Here is a 21,065-nt window from a genome sequence, read left to right on the forward strand (position 1 = left end):
TGTGAGGATGTGTGGCTGTATACTCGTGTGTGTGCATATAAGTTTGTGCATGTGAGTATGCACATATGTGAATGTGTGTGCATGCTGTGTACAGTTAATAATGGCAATAATGCAAGAGATGGGCATGAGGACTATTTTGTTCTGACACCCTAATACCTGTGAACCATTATGAAGCTACTAGAAACTACAACTTGTAATTTATATGCTAAGAAAGGAATCTGACTTGCTCAGACTAAGTCCACAGAGTAATATGGATTAGCAGACAAAACAGAACAAAGCACAGAAGTAAATAGGACCTGACCTGGTATATGTCTTTGATCCTGGTCCTGTCTTAGGGTTTCTATTGCTGTGAAGGGACACCATGACCACAGCAACTCTATGAAGGAAAACACTTGCCTGGGGTTTGCTTGCAGTTTCAGAGGTTTAGTCCATTGTTGTCACAGCAGGGGCAGGCAGCAAGCCAGCAGACCTGGTGCTGGTGAAGGAGTTCTACATCTGGACTGACAGGCAGCAGGAAGAGAGCAACTCTGGGTAGGCCCGGCTTGAACATTTTAAACCTCCATGCCCGCCCCCAGTGATACAAGCTCTCCAACCATGCCACACCTCCTATTAGTGTCACTCTTCATTCAAACCAGCACACCTTGCAAAGTCCACACTTGAGGATTAGGAGTTGAAAAATCTGCATGACAACGAGTGAAGAGACAGCTCACAGAGTGAGAGAAAAGGCTTTTCTGGCTGTGATTTTTCGAAGGGGTTGACACTTAGAATATATAGAGCCCAAAAAACTGAATATGCAAGCCACTTTTAAAATCAAAGTTCTATTGCATTAAAGAGACATCATGACCACAGTGACTCTTAGGAAAACCATTTAACTGGAGCTTGCTTACAATTTAGAGTTTCAGTCATCATGGTGGGAAGCAAGGTAGCATGCAAGCAGACATGGTGCTAAAGGAGGAGCTGAGAATTCTGTATCTGGAATTGCAGGGAGCAGGCAGAGAGAGAGAGAGAGAGAGAGAGAGAGAGAGAGAGAGAGAGAGAGAGAGAGAGAGAGAGAGAGAGAGAGATTCAAGCTGACTTATGCTTTTGAGACCTCAAAGCATACCCCCACATTTCTTCTAACAAGGCCACACCTTCTAATTCCTGTCAAATAGCACTACTCCCCTAATGAGCAGCTATTCAAATACATGACTCTGTGGGAGTCATTCCTATTCAAACTACCACAGTCTCAAATAATCCAATAAATAAATAGGTAAATAATGAATCAGGCATTTCTTAAAAGACTACATATGGCCAATAAACTCATGAAAATGTTTAATGTCCTTATCCAAAGAAATAAATGTAAATCAAGACAACATTGAAATTTCATTTTATCCCATTTGGAATGAATGAGGACCACCAAGAAAGCAGCAGAAAGTGTTCATGAGGATGTGAGTGCTATGTGACAGGGAAGAACCTTTGCACACTGCTAGTAAAAGTGCAAACTAGTGTAGCTCTCCTATGATCTAGCTATGACAGCCCTACAAATCAGAAAGAATCCAAGCAGCATGCAACAGGTACTTGTATATCCATCTTTATCCTAGTAGTTTCCCACAGCAGCCAAGGGTTAGATGATAGATACTATCAAAAGATGAACTAAGAAAATATGGCATGAGATATTGTCTTGGTTAGGGTTTTACTGCTGTGAATAGATACCCTGACCAAGGCAACTCTTATAAGGACAACATTTAATTGGGGCTGGCTCAGAGGTTCAGAGGTTCAGTCCAGTATCATCAAAGTGGGAGCATGGCAGCATCCAGGCAGAAATGGTGCAGGCAGAGCTGAGAGTTTTAAATCTTCATCTGAAGGCTGCTAGGTGAATACTGGCTTCCAGGCAGCTAGGACAATGGTCTCAAAGCCCATGTCCATAGTGACACACCTACTCCAACAGGTCCACACATCCTAATAGTGCCACTCCCTGGGCCAAGGATATACAACCCATCATACAGGTCATCAATGTAACAAGTACAAGACATGATTTAAAAGAAGGAGAGATTCTTTTCAGTCCATGGGCACTTGGGTAATTATGTTCTGGACAATGGTGAGTCCGGACACCATGGTGGAAGAAACTGGAGGAACAGGGTCATTCACCTCACAGAACCCAGGAAATGGGGAAAACAGGGAAGAACTTGGGAAAGACATGGCCTCCAAGGACAAGACAACTAATTCCTTTAAGTAGGCCCCACCTCCAAAAGTTTCCATCATTTCACAATGATTCCATAGGATGAAGACTCTGTCAAGAAGTTAACCCACTGATAAGGCAGAACTGAAGGCTGCTAGCAGAATACTGACTTCCAGGCAGCTAGGAGGAGGGTCTTAAGGCCCACAGTGATACACCTACTTCCACAAGGCCACACTATCAATAGCATAGCGCTAACCCCTGGGCTGAGCATATACAAACCATCACAGAAAAATGTGTACACACACACACTCTGAATAACCTTTGAATTTTCTAAAATGTCAAATAGGAAGGGCTAGGTTTTAACAGTTATGAATCTGGCTATATCTACCCAAATCCATGTTTTGCATTTGTATGTGTGCATGCACACACATGCATGTACACTCGCTTATGTACAACACAGTATTCCTCAGGCATTGCATCATTTCCAGGAAAATATACAGAATAGCAGATCATCATGTTAAATAAATTAATCCAGGCTCATAACTGCAAACATGTTTCATCTCGTATGTGGCTCTACCCTTTAAAAAGATAAGACTTGACTGGAGAAGTAACAAGTGTTTACCTATCAGGAGGCAGGATAAAAACATGGTATCAGATTAAGACAAAATCCATTCTTTTGTGCCATGATTATACCCTAAAAAAATTAAAGGGCTGATCTACTAAGAAGAAATAAAAGATATATAGCTATGTGATTTATGAAATAGGTGGTAAGATATTCTTTGTATTTAAATATAAATCAAATAAATAAAATCAAAGTAAGTTCTTTGCAAAAAAAATGCTAAGAAAACAAGACAGGGCACAAACTGGGAAGACATACTTATGTGATCTACATATCACAAATAATTAGCTAGAAGACAAAGCCCTTAAAACTTATTAATAGAAAAAAATGACCTGGCTTAAAAATGGATGGAAGATCTGAAAATACAAGTTATTAATAAAACATACCAGAGGCAAATAAGCCTGTACAAAGATGGCCAACATCATGTTGTCATGGATTCAAGTTATTACCACACATCGACTACAATAGCCTAAATCTAAGACACTCAGCCACCAAGTGCCGGTAAAGACAGTGAGCAACACAAACTCTAAGTCAGTGTTGGCAGGAATGCACAACGGTACAACTGCTGGCAGCCGTTTAGTTAGAGACATAAGCATTCTCTTGCCAGACGGTCTAGCAATGTACTCCTTGGTATCTAATAGAATGAAAACTTATGTACACCCAAAACATGCATTTGGGTACATATAGCAGATTCATAACTGTTAAAGCCTGAGTCATCCTATTTGACATTCCAGAAAATCTACATTGTTAGCTTCCAGGGGTTAGTGGGGAGGAGGAAGGAACAGGTGGTGTGGAGAATTTTGAGGTCAGTAAAAATACGCAACGTGATCCTTGGTGGTAGGAAGCCATGCTTATATATTTGCTGAAATCCATACGACATATGTATTAGTCAGGGCTCTCTAGAGTCACAGAACTTATGGGTAGTCTCTATGTAATATGGGGATTTTTTAATGACTTAGTCTGTGTCCAACTCCCCAACAATGGTCAGCAGTGGCTGTGAATGCAAGTCCAAGGATCTAGTAGTTGCTCAGCCCCACAAGGCAAGCAGGCAAAGAATAGTCTTCTTTCTTCCAATGTCCTTATGTAGGTCTCTAGCAGAAGGTGTGGCCCATATTAAAGGTACAAAACCAAGAGTGAGCCCGAGCACGAACTATGGATGTTGGGTGATAGAGATGTGCTAGGGCAGGACCAGCAGTTTAATGGATGTGGTATAGGATGCTCATTGGCCAGGGGAGACTTTGTGTGTATTTGCAGACAGGGAACATATGAGAACTGTCTCCACTTTTTCCATTCAGTTTTGCTATGAACTCAAAACTGCTCTAGAAAATGAAGTTTACTGACTTTTCCAAAAATATAGTAGCTGATAACATAGCCTCTGAAAGCTGCCTGCAAGTTTCTTAGGTGGTAAGGGCAAGAGGCAAGTCCAAGAACATAAGCAATAGAGACCAACGCCACATGACATCATCAGAACCCAGTTCCCACCTCCACAGCAAGTCCTGAATACCCCAACATACTGTTTCTTATTTGAAATCACAACTTATGATAATGTTAGAGGACTTTAAGAAGGTCATAAATAACCCCATTAAACAAACAAACAAAAAAAAAAAAAAAAAAAAAAAAAAAAATCAGGTAGAAGCCCTTAGAGAATTACAGGAAATCATGGGCAAACAAGTGAAGGAATTGAAGAAAATCATCCAGGATCAACAAAAATGGAAATATAAACAATAAAGAAAGCACAAAGGGAGACAACCCTGTAGATAGAAAACCTAGAAAAGAGACCAGGAATCATAGATGCAAGCATCACCAACAGAATGCAGGAGATGGAAGAGAATCTCAGGTGCAGAAGATACCATAGAAAACATTGAAATAACTGTCAAAGAAAATGCAAAATGCTCTAACTCCAAAACACCTAGGAAATCCAGGACACAATGAGAAGATCAAACCTGAGGATAATAGGTATAGAAGAGAAGGAAGATTCCCAACTTAAAGGTCCAGTAATATCTTCAATAAAATTATTAAAAAAAAAAAAAACTTCCCTAACCTAAAAAAAAATATGCTCACAAACGTACAAGAAGCCTGCAGAACTCAGAATATTTTGGGCCAGAAAAGGAATTCCTCAGATCACATAATAATCAAAACAACAAATGCATAAAACAAAGAAAGAATATTAAAAGCAGTAAGGGAAAAAGGTTAAATAACATACAAAGGCAGACCTATCAAAATCACACCAGATTTCTCAACAGAAACTATGAAAGATAGATCCTGGGCAGATGTCATACAGATCCTAATAGACCACAAATGCCAGCCCAGGCTACTATATCCAGCAAAACTTTCAATTAAAATAGATGGAGAAACTTACACGATATCTTTTCACAAATTCAGCCCTACAAAGGAAAAAAAATGGAAAACTCATAACACAAGGAGGGAAACTAAGCTCTAGAAAAAGCAAGAAAGTAATATTCTTTCAACTAACCTAAAAAAAAGACAGCCACACAAACAATTCCACCACTAACAGCAAAAAATAACAGGAAATAACAATCACTGGTTCCTAATATCTCTCAACATGAATAGACTCAATTCCCCAATAAGACGCAGAATAACAGGATAGATTCATAAGGAGGATTCACACCTCGGTGACAAAGACAGACAAGTTTCCAAGCAAATGGTCCCAAGAAACAAGCTGGAGTAGCCATTCTAATATCTTTTTTGATAACTTCTGATTCAAAGTCTATTTTATTCGATATTAGAATGGCTACTTCAGCTTGTTTCATACTCCTAAAAGGAAAAATCCACCATGATGAAATCTTAATTCTGAATATCTATGCTTTAAATGCAAGAGCACCTACATTCATAAAAGAAACCTTAGTAAAGTTCAAAGCACACATTTCACCTCACACAATAATAGTGGGAGACTTCAACACCCCACTCTCATCAATGGACAGATCACAGAAACTAAACAGAGACACAGTAAAACTAACAAAACTTATGAACCAAATAGATTTAACATACATCTATAGAACGTTTCATCCTAAAATAAAAGAATATACCTTCTTCTCAGCACCTCACGGTACCTTCTTCAAAACTGACCATATAATCAATCACAAAACAGGCTTCAACAGATACAAGAAGATTAAAATAATTCTATGCATCCTATCAGATCACCATGGACTAAGACTGGTCTTCAATAACAACAAAACGACAGAGAGCCCACAGATACACGGAAGCTGAAAAATGCTCTGCTCAACGACAACTTGGTCAAGGAAGAAATAAATTAAAGACTTTTTAGGATTTAATGAAAATGAAGGCACAACATACCCAAATTTATGGGACACAATGAAAGCAGTGCTAAGAGAAAAAACTCAGAGCTTCAAGTGTCTCCAAAAAGAAACTGCAGAAAGCATACACTTAAAAGCTCTAGAACAAAAAGAAGCAAATACACCCAAGAGGAGTAGATGGCAGGAAATAATCAAACTCAGGGCTGAAACAACCAAGTACAATAAGAACTATAAAAAGAATCAACCAGAGAGCATTGTCAGGCCACGCCCCCACGTGCAACCTTGGACTAAAGGTGGGGGTTGGGAGGTCTGTGAAACCTCCCAGCTACTTCCAACAGAAGCCTGAAAAGGGGTGGAGCCTGGCAACGTTTGTTGGGAGGCGCTGCTCCTTTGTGAGGACTCTGTGGTCAAGGGGGCGTGGCTACGTCCAAGGCTGCTCTACCTGGCCTGAGAATCCGTGGTCCAAGCTGGATGTATAGTGTTCCCCACCAAGAGGCTGCGCCTGGTGCCATCCATGGAGGGGGTTCGCTGGGCCTTCTCCTGCGGCACCTGGCTGCCAAGTCGAGCTGAATGGCTTCTGGCGGTGCGGTCGATTCAGCCCGAGGAGAAGCAGCGCATCGGGCAGTTCGTGTTTGCCCGCGACGCCAAGGCGGCCATGGCCGGTCGTCTGATGATAAGGAAATTAGTTGCAGAGAAATTGAATATCCCTTGGGATCATATTCGTCTGCAGAGAACTTCAAAGGGAAAGCCGGTTCTTGTGAAAGATTCGTTGAATCCCTATCCCAATTTCAACTTTAGCATCTCTCATCAAGGCGACTATGCAGTTCTTGCTGCAGAACCTGAGCTACAAATTGGCATCGATATCATGAAGACTAGTTTCCCAGGTCGTGGTTCGATTCCAGAATTCTTTCATATTATGGAAAGAAAGTTTACCAACAAGGAGTGGGAAACAATCAGAAGTTTTAATGATGAATGGACTCAACTGGATATGTTTTACCGGCATTGGGCACTGAAAGAAAGCTTCATAAAAGCCACTGGTGTTGGATTGGGATTTGAGATGCAGCGGCTTGAATTTGACGTATCTCCATTAAACATGGACATTGGCCAGATTTATAAAGAAACACGTTTGATTTTGGATGGGGAAGAAGAAAAAGAATGGGACTTTGAGGAAAGCAAAATAGATGAACACCATTTTGTTGCAGTGGCTCTTAGGAAGCCTGATGGTGTATCATATCAAGATGATTCTAAGCCATCCCAGAGGCAGTTTACCGTTCTTAACTTTAATGATTTGATAGCATCTGCTGTTCCCATGACACCTGAGGATCCTTCATTTTGGGACTGTTTTTGCTTCTCAGAAGAAATTCTAATACAAAATGGTACCAAGTCATGATAGGATTCTCTGAGTAAGGAAATTAAATGAAAAGGGTGATCTTGTGTATTCACTGAAATAAATTGCCTGATGTGATGACATTTTATCTGACAAAACATTTTTAAAGACACAAATGCTTTTTAAGAACACATTTCCAGTTCAGTGGCTCCATTGGGTATGTTTACTTCTTCCTCCCAGATTTGTAATTAATAGAAATGATGACAGAATCTTCCAAGGATAAATGTGCATTTTCGAAAGAAAGAAACAAAGTGTAAACATGCTGAAGGCAAGCATTTTACCTTAATTTTCAGAGAACTACTATAAGATTTCTGTTATCGTTCCAGAAATTTTTGTTGCAAACTAATTCATATTATATTTTCTAAAAGTAGGAACATATATTTGTCCTTTATAACTATTTATGCTGCATAAACTTGGTTAAGTTACTATCTTGTATGACATTTGTTTGGGACATAGCACAAGACTTAAGTTTTCAGTATTACAATACTCATTTTGCCTTGACTGCAGTAACACAAACTGCTTCTGGGACTTTCAGATTATATCTTTATCTTTATAAATTTGTAACATTCGTTTTATCCATGATAAATTAGCCCCCAGAGATTCTATCAACTCAGGTGTGTCTGATTTTTTTTTTTTTTTTTTTTTTTTTTTTTTAACCACTGTCAAAAGTAGACTGTTGGAGAGAAAAGACTAAGCCTATTGTCTTACTTGGGGTTTCATTGCTGTGAACAGATACCATGACCAAGGCAAGTCTTATAAGGACAACATTTAATTGAGGCTGGCTTACAGGTCAGAGGTTCAGTCCATTATCATAGCAGGAAGCATGGCAGCATCCAGGCAGGCATGGCCCTGAAGGAGCTGAGAGTTGTACTTCTTGTTCTGAAAGAAGCTAAGAGAACACTGGCTCCCAAGTGGTTAGGAGGAAGGTTTCAAAGCCCATCCCCACAGTGACACACTTCCTCCAACAAAGCCACACCTAATAGTGCCATTGCCTGGGCCATATTCAAACCAGTATACTTTTTGTGGTTTGGGAAAGATTCATTGACATCACGCTGCTATGGTTGAGGAATATGTACCACAGGGCCCTCGTTTCCGTGTTAGGAGTTTCAGTTGTCTGTGTCATTACTGTGGCATTTGAGAGACATTCTTATGTCCTGCATCCAGTTGGTAGAAGTGGGGTGATTGGTTCAAAGGGTTTAAACAAACAGCTCCTGAAGAACTGCACTTGTGCTCCACACCACGCGTGCCCTCTGACCCAAGTGCAGGAACTACTGGCTTATTATCTGAAGATTGGTTTGCTGGTTTTTGTTGCTCTTTCCTTGTATTGAATAACTATAACTGAAAAGTGATATATCACATTTAAATTTTTATTACAAGTGAGGTAAAAATGACATTGTGAGTGGTTATTTATATTTCCTTTATATGAACCTATTGCTCATCCTCAGTTGTTTTTATTTACTAAGTAGACTTAAAGTAAACAATATATTAAGATGCCAAGGCCATCATATTGATGAGAGAATCTATTTATGGTTGTACTGCGTGTCTTCAGGAATTAGTCTTGTTACTGCTAAATAGCAAGAAGTAGAATATTGTGTTTATTACCAACATTAAATATTATGTGTAAGTGCTATAAAGTTACCCAGTAAACTTTTTAAAATCTTACTGAGCATGCTTAATTGTAGAAAGCATAGAAAATCTTGTAGCATTTCTAATAGATAAAGTATTGTTTTACCCTGCATGAGTATAACACTGAAATGAAAAATCATTGGTCTTAGAATTATAATAAAATGGTAATAATTTTGGAATTTTAAAAGAAGAATCAACAAAACCAGGATTTGGTTCTTTGAGAAAACCATCCCTTAGCCAGATTAACCAGAGGGTACAGATACAGTATTCAAATTAAAAAAAGTCAGAAATGAAAAGGGAGACATAACAAGAGAAACTAAGGAAATTTTAAAAAATCACTAGATCCTATTACAAAAGCCTATACTCAACAAAACTGGCAAATCTGGATGAAATGGACAATTTTCTAGACATTCCAGATATAAAGTTAAACCAGGAACAGATAATCCATCTAAATTGTCCCATAACCCCTAAAGAAATAGAAGTACTCATCAAAAGTCTCCCAACCAAAAAAAGCACAGGACCAGATGGATTTAGTGCAGAATTCTAACATACCTCATAGAAGACCTAATACCAATACTCTCCAAACTATTCCACAAAATAGAAACAGAAGGACCACTATCTAATTCCTACTATGAAGACACAACTATGCTTATACCTAAACCACACTAAGATCCAACAAAGATAGAAAGCTTCAGGCCGATTTCCCTTATGAATATCAATGCAAAAATATTCAATAAAATTCTTGCAAACTGAATCCAAGACCGCATAAAAATGATCATCCATCACAATGAAGTAGGCTTCATACCAGGGATGCAGGGATGGTTCAATATATGGAAATCTATCAACATAATCCACTATATAAACAAACTCAAAGAAAAACCACATGATCATTAGATGCTGAGAAAGCATTTGACAAAATTCAACACCCCTTCATGTTAAAGTCTTTAAAAGGTCAGGAATTCAAGGCCGATACCTAAACATAGTAAAAGCAATATACAGCAAACCAGTGGCCAACATCAAACTAAATGGAGAGAAATTTGAAGCAATCCCACTAAAATCAGGGACTAGACAAGGCTGCCCACTGTCCCCCTACCTATTCAACATACTACTGGAAGTCCTGGTCAGAGCAATTAGACAACAAAAGGTGGTCAAGGGATACAAATTGGAAAGGAAGAAGTCAAAATATTACTATTTGAAGATGATATGATAGTATACTTAAATGACCCCCCAAAATTCCACCAGATAACTCCTAAACCTGATAAAGAACTTCAGCAACGTGGCTGGATATACAATTAACTCAAACAAATCAGTAGCCTTCCTCTACTCAAAGGATAAACAGGCTGAGAAACAAATTAGGGAAATGATGCCCTTCACAATAGTCCCAAATAATATAAAATACCTTGTTGTGACTCTAACCAAGCAAGTGAAAGATCTGTATGACAAGAACTTCAAGTCTCTGAAGAAAGAAATGAAAAAAAGATCTTGGAAGATGGAAGGATCTCTCATGCTCATGGATAGACAGGATTAATATAGTAAAAATGGCCATTTTCCCAAAAGCAATCTACAGATTCTATGGGATCCCCACCAAAATTCCAACTCAATTCTTTATTAAACTAGAAAGAACAATTTGCAAATTCATTTGGAATAACAAAACTTAGGATAACAAAATAGCAAAAACTATTTTCAACAATAAAAGAACTTCTGGGGGAATCACATCCCTGACCTTATTACAGGGATGTATTACAGAGCAATAGTGATTAAAACCGAATGGACTTGGTACAGAGAAAGGCAGGTGGATCAATGGAATAGAATTGAAGATGGAGAAATGAACCCACACACCTATGGTTACATGATCTTTGACAAAGGAGTTAAAAACCATTCAGTGGGAAAAAATATAGCATTTTCAACAAATGGGGCTGATCTAACTGTTGGTCAGCATGTAGAAGAATGCAAATTGATCCATACTTATCTCCCTGTACAAAGCTCAAATCCAGATGGATCAAGGATCTCCACATAAAACCAGACACGCTCAAACCAACAGAAGAGAAAGTGGGGAAGAGCCTTGAACACATCAGCACTGGAGAAAATTTCCTGAACAGAACACCAATGGCTTATGTTGTAAGATCAAGAATTCACAAATGGGACCTCATAAAATCGCAAAGCTTCTGTAAGGCTAAGGACACTGTCAATAGGACAAAATAGCAACCAACAGAATGAGAAAAAGATCTTGGCCAATCCTACATCTGATACAGGGCTAGTTTCCAATATATACAAAGAACTCAAGAAGTTAGATTCCAGAGAATCAAATTACCCTATTAAAAAATGGGGTACAGAGCTAAGAATTCTCAACTGAGGAATATCAAATGGCTGAGAAGCACCTAAAGAAATGTTCATCATCCTTAGTCATTAGGGAAATGCAAATCAAAACAACCTTGAGATTCTATCTCACACTAGTCAGAATGGCTAAGATCAAAAACTCAGGTGTCAGCAGATGCTGGCGAGGATGTGCAGAAAAAGGAACACTCCTCCATTGTTGTTGGGATTGCAAGTTAGTACAGCTGCTCTGGAAATCAGTCTGGCAGTTCCTCAGAAAATTGGATATAGTACTACCTGAGGACTCAGCTATAGCACTCCTGGCATATACCCAAAAGATGCCCCAAAATTACAACAAGGACACGTGCTCCACTATGTTCATAGCAGGCTTATTTATAATAGCCAGGAGTTAGAAAGAACCCAGATGTCCTTCAACAGAAGAACGAACACAGAGAATGTGGTACATTTCCACAATGCAGTACTTCTCAGCTATTAAAAATAATGAGTTTATAAAATTCTTAGGCAAATGGATGCATCTAGAAAATATCATCCTGACTGAGGTAACCCAATCACAAAAATACACCCATGGTATGTACTCACTGGTAAGTGGATATTAGCCCAAAAGCTCAGAATACCCAAGATATAATTCACAGACTACATGAAGCTTCAGAAGAAAAAAGATCAAACTTCGGATGCTTCAGTCCTTCTTAGAAGGGGGAACAAAAATATTCTCAGGAGGAAATATGAAGACAAAGTAGAAACTGAAGGAAAGGCCATCCAGAGACAGCCCCAGCTGGGGATTCATCCCATCCATACGCAGCCACCAAACCCAAACACTATTGCTGATGCCAAGAAGTGCATGCTGACAGGAGCCTGATATAGCTGTCTCCTAAGAGGCTCTGTCGGAGCATGACAAATATGGAGGCAGATGCTCAAATCAACCATAGATCTGAGAAAAGGGTCCTTAATGGAGGAGTTAGAGAAAGAATTAAAGAAGCTGAAGGGGTTTGTAACCCCATAAGAACAACAATACCAACCAACCAGAGCTCCAGGGTCTAAACCACCATCCAAAGAGTACACATGGACAGACCCGTGACTCCGGCTGCACATGTCGCAGAGGATGGTCTTGTTGGGCATCAATTTGGTCCTGCCAAGGCTTGATGCTGCAGTGTAGGGGAAGTCAGGGTGGGGAGGTGGGTTGGGGTGGGTGAACATCCTCATAGAAGGAGATGACATTCAAAATGTAAATAAAATATATCCAATAACATCAGTAAAAAAAAAAAAAAGAACTTTAAGCTAAAAAAAATTAAAGAAAAAAGAAATGAATCAGCAGTCTGTGGACTGGCTGATGTCACATTCTGTTTCTGCTACAATGGAAAACTGGGGAAATCTGAAATTATCTTCTATTATGTGTGTTTAAGAGCTATCATTTTAATATGGAAGGTACCCATCAGTAATGTCATTTCACATATTCAGCTTGTAAACTGCTATACTGGCTCGTTTTTGTGTCAACTTGACATAAGCTAGAGTTATTACAGAGAAAGAAATGCCTCCATGAGATCCAGCTGTAAGGCATTTTCTCAACTAGTGATCAAGGGGAGAGGGCCCCTTGTGGGTGGTACCATCCCTGGGCTGGTAGTCTTGGATTCTATAAGAAAGAAAGCCAGTAAGTAACATGCCTCCATGGCCTCTGCATCAGCTCCTGCTTCCTGACCTGCTTGGCTTCCAGTCTTGACTTCCTTTGGTGATGAACAGCAATGTGGAAGTGTAAGCTGAATAAACCCTTTCCTCCTCAACGTGCTTCTTGGTCATGGTGTTTGTGCAGGAATAGAAACCATGACTAAGACAACTGCTTTCTGATGTACATTCATCTAGGTACAGGAATGTCAGGGTTGGGAACATAGCTCACTTGGAAGAGTGCTTGCATTTCATGTTGGAGCCCTGGGTTTCATTATTAGCCCTGGGCATTGTGGCACATGTTCAATATCTAAAAGCTGGGGGGGTAGAGGCAGGAGGACTAGAAGTTTAAGACGAACTTCAGAACCTGAGGCTTGGCCTGGGATATAGGAGATCCAGATTCCATTTTCTTTTCCACTGTCTACTTCGAGGCCCAAAACCTTTCTCATTTCTCATTGTGTCCCCAAGAATTCTACCTCTCCCTGCAGTCACCTCAATGTCCCAGTTTCTAGTTTAGTTTTATGTATGTGTACGTATGAGTGTATGCCGCATGTATGTGAATGCCTGAAGCAGGGAGAAGACGGGATCAGATCCCTGAAGCTGGCTCTACCACTGGTTGTGAGCTGCCGCATGGGTCTGGGAACTGCACCTGGGTCTTCTGCTACAGCAGCAAGTTCTTTTAACAGCGGCCATTGTCCCAGCCCCTTAGTTCGCTTTTATGACATTTTTATGGGTTTCAAAGATCCACCCTTTACACTTCCACGATATTCTCCCCATCCCTCTCTCCCTCCATTTAAATATAAGAAACGTGACCAAGAAGTTAAGGATCCCTCAGGATCCAATAGTGTTAGGTTATTTTATATGGACTTAACCTCAAGTCAATGGACCATTGCATAAGGCATAAAAATCTGCTCTAGGGAGCCACGTGAGGGTCACTCCAGGGGTCAATAGCATGTGGCTGGGAGTAACAGAAAATCTATGGTAAAGAGGGGACAGAATGGGCTCTGTCTGGTCCCCAGAGGTCTTAGCTGGTGTCTCTGTGCAAATGCTGTCATCCATGAATACCAGGAGGCAGAACCCCCACACAAGATAGCAGCCCTTGGCCCTTTAAATCTTGAGAAGGCAGAGACAGGTTGTCAGAACGCAGGCACTAACATGTCTGAGATAAAGAGTAAAACTCAGCAAAAAGCCAAATCTAACACCGTCCCTCAGAATAACCTTTCCACCAGCCAGTCCCAATGGCTTTGATCTTTGCCTCCAGGGACTAAGCAGAGCTCTACTCCTCTTGGGTCACAAACACCCCTTCATAATGGTGGTCATGGGATAGGAAGATGTTTGTCTCTTCACTGGGGATTCTGGAAGACTATGAGTATCTTTTAAGAGACTTGTACCACCTCAGAAGGATCCTGCAGCGGCGGGGGGGCGGGGGAGGACTTCCCATCTTCGGAGGGATGGTGTAATAAGAACAAGAAATCTTGGCACTTCATATCCTACTTCAAAAGGGGCCTCTGTGCAAAAACAAAGCCCTTCCCTGCAAGATCTCACAGTTGAGGCTGGACCTTGGGTGGATATGACAACTTAGATGCTGGTATTAAATAGTCATCTCTACAGAAAGTCACAGGAAGAAGGTTCCTGAGATCATGAATTTGGTGGCTGAATTCGGTTCTACCAAGGGACACGGTCATGATGGCTCACTAGTGATGAAAGGGCTTGTGGCTGTTTCTTCAGTTTCTGGGGTGTCTGATCTTGGTTGTCAGCTTGAACATGCGGACAGATCAACTTCAGATGAAGAGCTGCCTCCATCAGACTGACCTGTGGGCATGTTCTATCCCACATTGGATGTGTTATTAAGGGTTCCCTGTGCTGCCATCTGACTAGCTTCTGTGTCCTCAGTCACAGCAGTGACCTTCTCAATCCTGCGGCATGTTCTACATTTGGTTATATTTGGACAATGTTGCTATGTTACCTCTCTGGCTTTGTCTCAACACACGGAAGCTCTGTGTGTACACACCTGAATTCCTTGACATCTCTCATATGCCCTAACATGCCTCCCGGTCAGAAGAAAGTCAGGTAGGTTACTTATGACGTGGCAGTGTTCATCTCTTGGAGACCCAGGAGGGCTCTAAGTCCCTTCTCCATTGTGTTTACGTGGAGGTGCCCTGAAGTCTGAGATAAATAAAAACCTGTATATCTTGTTTGTACCTTTTAAACATAGATTGAATTTCACTCGAAATTAAATTGAAAAAAAAAACAAAAAAAAACCTTTGTTCTGCTCCAGATGTTTCTAGCAGGGCCCGTGGGTTCTGCATGGCTCAAATTGGCAACAGGTCCCACATCTTCATTTGAGAATGGGATGCAAGCCCTTCAGAGTGTTTCAGAATCCCTGTGGGGTGTTTCTGAAACAAAGAGTGTTTATTAGCATTATTAGTATGGGAGTGGTGGGGGGTGAACTCCTAAGCTTCCAACTGATTTATTGTTCTTCACTTATGTGGAAGTTATAATCGCTTGTGGAGAGATCCTTTCTAAGTCACAGGCTTTTTGCCATCTTGAAGCACAAAAGACCCAGTTTGTCTTAAGTAGTCAGTCACATTTTTAAAAAAGAGAAAAGGAGACTCAGGAGCAGAGGCAGGAGTGCAAGCTGTGGCCTGGGGTCACCTGTGATCTCAATAAACTACGTGCAGGACCCACACCATGATGACAGAGAGGCACATCTGCGGAGTCGTCCATCACAAGGCCACAAAGACTCACACAGCGTGGGTCAGGACCGAATGCGGGCAGGCTTTTCTGATGGTGTTTGTGGTTCTCTCAACAATACCAGTGTTTGCATAGCACTCACATTGTGCCATTATACTGTACGTGACACAGAGGTTGGGCGCATGGGACTGCACATAGGTTACGTGCACACACTCCAGCATTTTACGTAAGGGCTTTGAACATCTGCGAACTTGAGCATCTATAGGGAGTTGGTGCAGAGCCATGAGATAGATTCCAAAGGGTATCTATCTCTGAAGTATCTGGGACAACCGTGTTAGCTAACACTGAGTGATGGCTAATTTGAATGTGATGGCTGTATGGTGGTTGTGCCTTAAAAATGTATTACCTAGAGATATGTAATGTTTACTGTCAATATCTTGAAAACACCAAAGCGAAAAGCACGCCACTGGCTAGACAATGCAAGGAAGGCAACCTGCTGAGTTCTTGAGGATACAAAGCAGAGCAACCAGAAGTTCATTTGACTAGTTTTAGGTTTCTGTAAAGAGTCTACAGGGGCCAGCAAGAAGGCTTGAGGGGTTACAGCACTTGCTGCAGAGCCTGGTAACCTGAGTGTGCTCCCCGGAGCCCACGTGCTAGAAAGACAGACCCAGCTTCTGTCATTTGTCTTCTGGTCTCCACATGTGTACCATCTGCACGTGTACACACTGAGCAAACAAATAAACGACCAACTAATGTTTTTGGTCAAAGGAAAGAAACAGGACTGAGAAAAACCTCATCCAGTTAATAGGAACAATAGAATCTTGAGGTTTCTTTGCTTCTAAAAACCTGAAAGTACCTTTTTTTTTTTTTTTTTTTTTTTTTTAACAAGCTAGGGATTGTTTGGGTGCAGTGACTACTTTGCTTCTTATGCTGATTCCCATGGGGATGAACAAAGGCAGTTTAAAATTGTTCTTAATAATAATGATTAGGAAGGAGGAAATAAGACCTGTGTTGTTTAGTTTGTCACATGTGCAGATCTGTGCCCGTACCCACCTGTGGGTTCACATGTATGTGAAGACCTATGGTCAACCTGTCTTTGGGACCCACGGCTCCCCATTTTGGGTACACTGGCTGGCCGGTGACTCCCAGAGACCGTCTTGTTTCTACTCCCCATGCTGGGCTTCTAAGCCACTGTGCTACTGTACCCAGCTTTTGACCTGAGTCTTGGGGATCTGAACTTGAGCCCCCATGCTTGTGCGGCTCTTTTACCAACTGAGCCGCCTCCCCAGCCCTTCATTACTGTTGTTGTCTTTACTAGCATTGACAAGTACAATCAAACCAGAGATTAATGGTTAGAATGCTTTCAAAGTTCTTTGCATGACATTCCTCTCTAAAATACCTAGCCTTTTCTGTCTCCCCTGGATTCTCCTGGTCCCTCTTTCTATGAAGTTGCATTTGCCCTTAAATAACAACTATGGTCACTTCCCCTCAGCAAACGTTATTTCTAGGACATTAGGCTAACTCCACCATGCATCCAGACCTCTGGTGACCATGACCCTAGGGCTGTTTACCAGTCATCGCCAGCTACTCTCATGTTAGTCTCTCAAAGTCTTCTCCAACACCCACACAGCTCTCGGACTTCTGGTGACTACACATTCTTGCCCAGGAGAGAGCTGTCATGTGGGTGTTGTAGGATGAAAGCCCACGAGATTACAACAGCGTTGAGAAGTCAGGAATATGGAGGGATAGGAAGACAGGCCGTGGATGGGAAGCTGACAGACAGATATGACCCCAGGCTGCCCGCACACTCTGCACCTGGCTGCTCCCCTTGGGCTATTCTCAGAATCGCCAGCATTTCGATGTTCCTAAGTGAAGCATGACAGATTGGCTGCCATGGCAACGCGGTTATAAATTCTGTTTGGGCGGTGAGTTGTCACCTCAGAAAGCTTTCTAGGATTTCTCCTTCAACCCACAGGCCTAGCATTTTCCAGAACATACCAGAAGACTATGGCAAACTCATTGCTGCTCAGAAGTGGTTGAAGGCCTCCCAATGGTAGGCACTTTGGGTCTTAAACCACGGTAAAGACAAACTCAGGAGTGCGTTCCTTATCTACTGAACAACTTTCTAGGAAATTCAATGCTTTAAAACCTCAGGGTTTCACCTAGAAGCTTGCATATATTATGCTAATGAGTGCTTAATGCAGAAATGGAGGTTGTGTGATTCTAAGCTTAAAAACCCTGTACTTGGATAAATAAAACGGAGTGCACAAATGCTAAAACCTGGCGTATGAACTCTTGTTTGCCAGGCACTAATGCCAAGTGTATCCACTGCATTGAGCAGGGGCTTCTGGATTGCTGAATTGAGGTACCTTCACCTCACCAGTGTGGCAGGGGAGGTGATGATCATCCAAAGGTTGTATGCTTGGAGTAGCATCACTGAGTACTCAGAGTTTCAGATGTAGAGGCAAAGTTCTAAAGGTAGGCATCACACAGAGAACCTGCCTTCACTGAACTCTTCACAGTACACGGACATAAAAACAAGATGCCAATGGCCACAGTGCATATCCCAAAAGGAATCCCATCTGCTGCCTAGAGCAAATTATAATAGTTTTCTCCCCCTGGATGGCTGCAAGAAAGGAAGTTCTATGAACCAGGGGTTCGGGAGAGACTAGGGGTCGTGTAATCCATGTCGTCAAGGATCTAGGGATGGCTTTGTGGTGGCAGCATCACACTAGCCTCGGAGAGGGGACCTTTAGGCTAACGGGAAGATGTTCTGGGAAGAAGCATTTAAATAAAGATTCGGAAATGTGCTTGAGTGTGTGAGACCAGTTCAGACCAGTTCAGTGTGGCTGCAGTTTAGGTTCCTGGGACAACATGCTGAGGCTGAAGAGGCAGAGCAAAGTGAGGAGCATGTCCAGTTCCCATGTGACAGAGACATGACAGGGTGCTGGCAGGTGTCCCCAAGCAGGGAACGTCATCTAGACACTTTTTCCTTCCAGAAAATTAAACTTACAGACGGTGAGCCCACAGGGAGTCTGGGGAAGGTAATCCCGGCTTGGTTTTGTCTGCTCAGTTGTTTTCCTGTGCCGTGAGGCTTTCAGAGAATACAGATGGCCCTCTTCTCCCTGACCAACTTTTAAAAATAAGTGATTTATTTGTAAATTTCATCAAGGGATTTTCTTTTTTTTAAAAAAAAAATCTTACTCAGAAAGTGGAGAGGGAAGAGAGAGGATGTTGTAGGTTTGTAAACTAAACTACTTGGCAATTCTTGGAACAAGACACTGTTTTCCCAAGTCCCCGGGACCCCAGGCTCCCTTTCTAGCCTGTAAATTGTTATTTGGGGAAGTGTCTTCTGTACATTCCAAACTTCTGCACAACAGCCAAGCCAGCACTTGGTGCCAGCTTCAGCCACAGGGAAAAGGTTAGACACTGAAGACGGCAGTGAGCCTGGCTCGGACTCTGTACCACATTCTGGAATAAGTTAAATATTCCAGTTTCCCACCAAAGGCAATGCTTCCAGGGAGTAAGGAAGGGTCCGGGTGAGAAAGAGGGGGCCTGGCAGAGAGAGCCTCGGGACAGGGCAGCTTCTAGAGCCATGGTTTTGCAACCCATGTGTGCCTATGTGTAGATGCAGATGTGTGTGTACATGTGGGTAGGTGTTGGTTAATGTGGAGGTCACAGAGCAATGTCCTGTGTTGCTTCTCAGGCACCTTCTACCTTTTGTTTGAAACAGGGTCTCTCGTTGGCTATAACTTTGCTAACTGGCCTATAACCTACAAAGATCCATTTATCTGCCTAACTTGCCTGGTGTTTTACATGGGCCCTGGAGCTCAGATTCTTCATGCCTGTGGGGCAAAGGCTTTAGCAGCCAAGCCTACAGACTTATTTGATTCTTACAATCAGACTAACAATTATTGGTGACTTCTTTTTAGGCCTTCTGAAAGTCCCAAGGATACACAGCTGCAAAGAAAGGGACAAAGCAAGTCCTAACCACTACATGGGGTTCCTGACAGTAAGGAACCAAAGGTAGGGGAAGGCATGTTGGACAGCATGGGTTGTAGCTTATGATCCTGCTGGTGAAGAAGATCTTACCCATGTCTCAAGGAGGCCCAGACACCTGCGAGAAGAGAGACAATGTGAGAGCCTATGCTTGCTGGGTAGGCAGAGACCAAAATGAACTCTAAGGGAGCTCAGCACTTTTGTAAGAAAGCAACATAGTATCTGGAAGGGGAAAGTCACTTTGTAAGGAAGGAGAAGCCTAGCAGGTGCATTAGTGCAGTGTGGGAATACCCAGGAAGTAAAAGCAAGGTGTGGTGGGTGAATGATGGCTATGGCTATGTTACAGTGGGAGTGTCCTGGGTGCCATTCAACTGTGCACATAAGCATGGATAACACAGTATACTTTCTGGCTTTATTATCTCACCACCACAAACAAAGCCAGTATAGGATTGCAAGGGGGAAGAGAGTGCCAAGGATTGGTTTTACAAGCAGGGTGAATAGAAGATAGGCTTTCTGTTATATAGTTTTATCATTGTAAAAATCCCCAGTAATGGGCTAGAGAGATGGCTCAGCAGTTAAGAGCACTGACTGTTCTTCCAGAGGTCCCGAGTTCAATTCCCAGCAACTACATGGTGGCTCACAACCACCTGTAGTGGGATCTGATGCCCTCTTCTGGTGTGTCTGAAGCCAGCTATGGTGTACTCATATAAATAACATAAATAAATCTTTTTTAAAAAACTCACAACAACACCAAAAAGATAAATTTGAGTTTTCTCCTTAGTCAGTGGAGCCTGGCTGTGGGCAAAGATTCCTCATTCAAGTTCAGAGGAATCTGGGCATACTGCTCAGGACCCACCCTAAGCTACTGGATAGAATTTGTGACTCATGGTTAGGAAGCCTAGACATCATTTATGACTAGGTCACTCTCTGTCCATTTCTGAGTAAGCCTCCTTCCTTACTTAAGCATGGCTTTTTAACAAAAAAAAAAGGCAACTGCAAAATATGTTATCCCTGCTGTGTGAGGACTTAGTCACAGCACTTGACTTGGAGGGAACATATACTTTGAATTACATTTTTAAGCATAGCTTTGCGCTCATCAAATATTAGTCTGTGGCTTTTCATACATTCAAAATATGTGTGGAACCATATCATTCAAAATATGTGTGGCACCATATAAGTTTCATATTATATTTTAAGATCTTTATAGAATCCTTCTGTATTTAAAGTTTCTGGCCAAGAAAGTTTTTTGGGGAAAAATTTTTCCTATCACGTGCTATATTATATAACTAATGAAAGCCACATGTTGGCAGATGAACC

General features: G+C 41.6%; 2 protein-coding genes across 2 annotated transcripts in view; both read left to right on the forward strand.

Moving 5' to 3' along the window:
* CCDC3 (coiled-coil domain containing 3) overlaps positions 1–21,065 on the forward strand; it is an 89,243-nt gene that overhangs the window by 45,730 nt on the left and 22,448 nt on the right. The window lies entirely within an intron of this gene.
* LOC308421288 (L-aminoadipate-semialdehyde dehydrogenase-phosphopantetheinyl transferase-like) lies at positions 6,537–7,442 on the forward strand (the record flags this gene model as incomplete). The annotated part of the gene is made up of 1 exon (XM_080917601.1): positions 6,537–7,442. The coding sequence occupies exon 1, from the start codon at positions 6,567–6,569 to the stop codon at positions 7,440–7,442; it is 876 nt and encodes a 291-aa protein (XP_080773727.1). The 5' UTR covers positions 6,537–6,566.

Source organism: Micromys minutus (genome assembly GCF_963924665.1).
Source record: "Micromys minutus genome assembly, chromosome: 6".
Taxonomy (NCBI): Eukaryota; Metazoa; Chordata; class Mammalia; order Rodentia; family Muridae; genus Micromys; species Micromys minutus.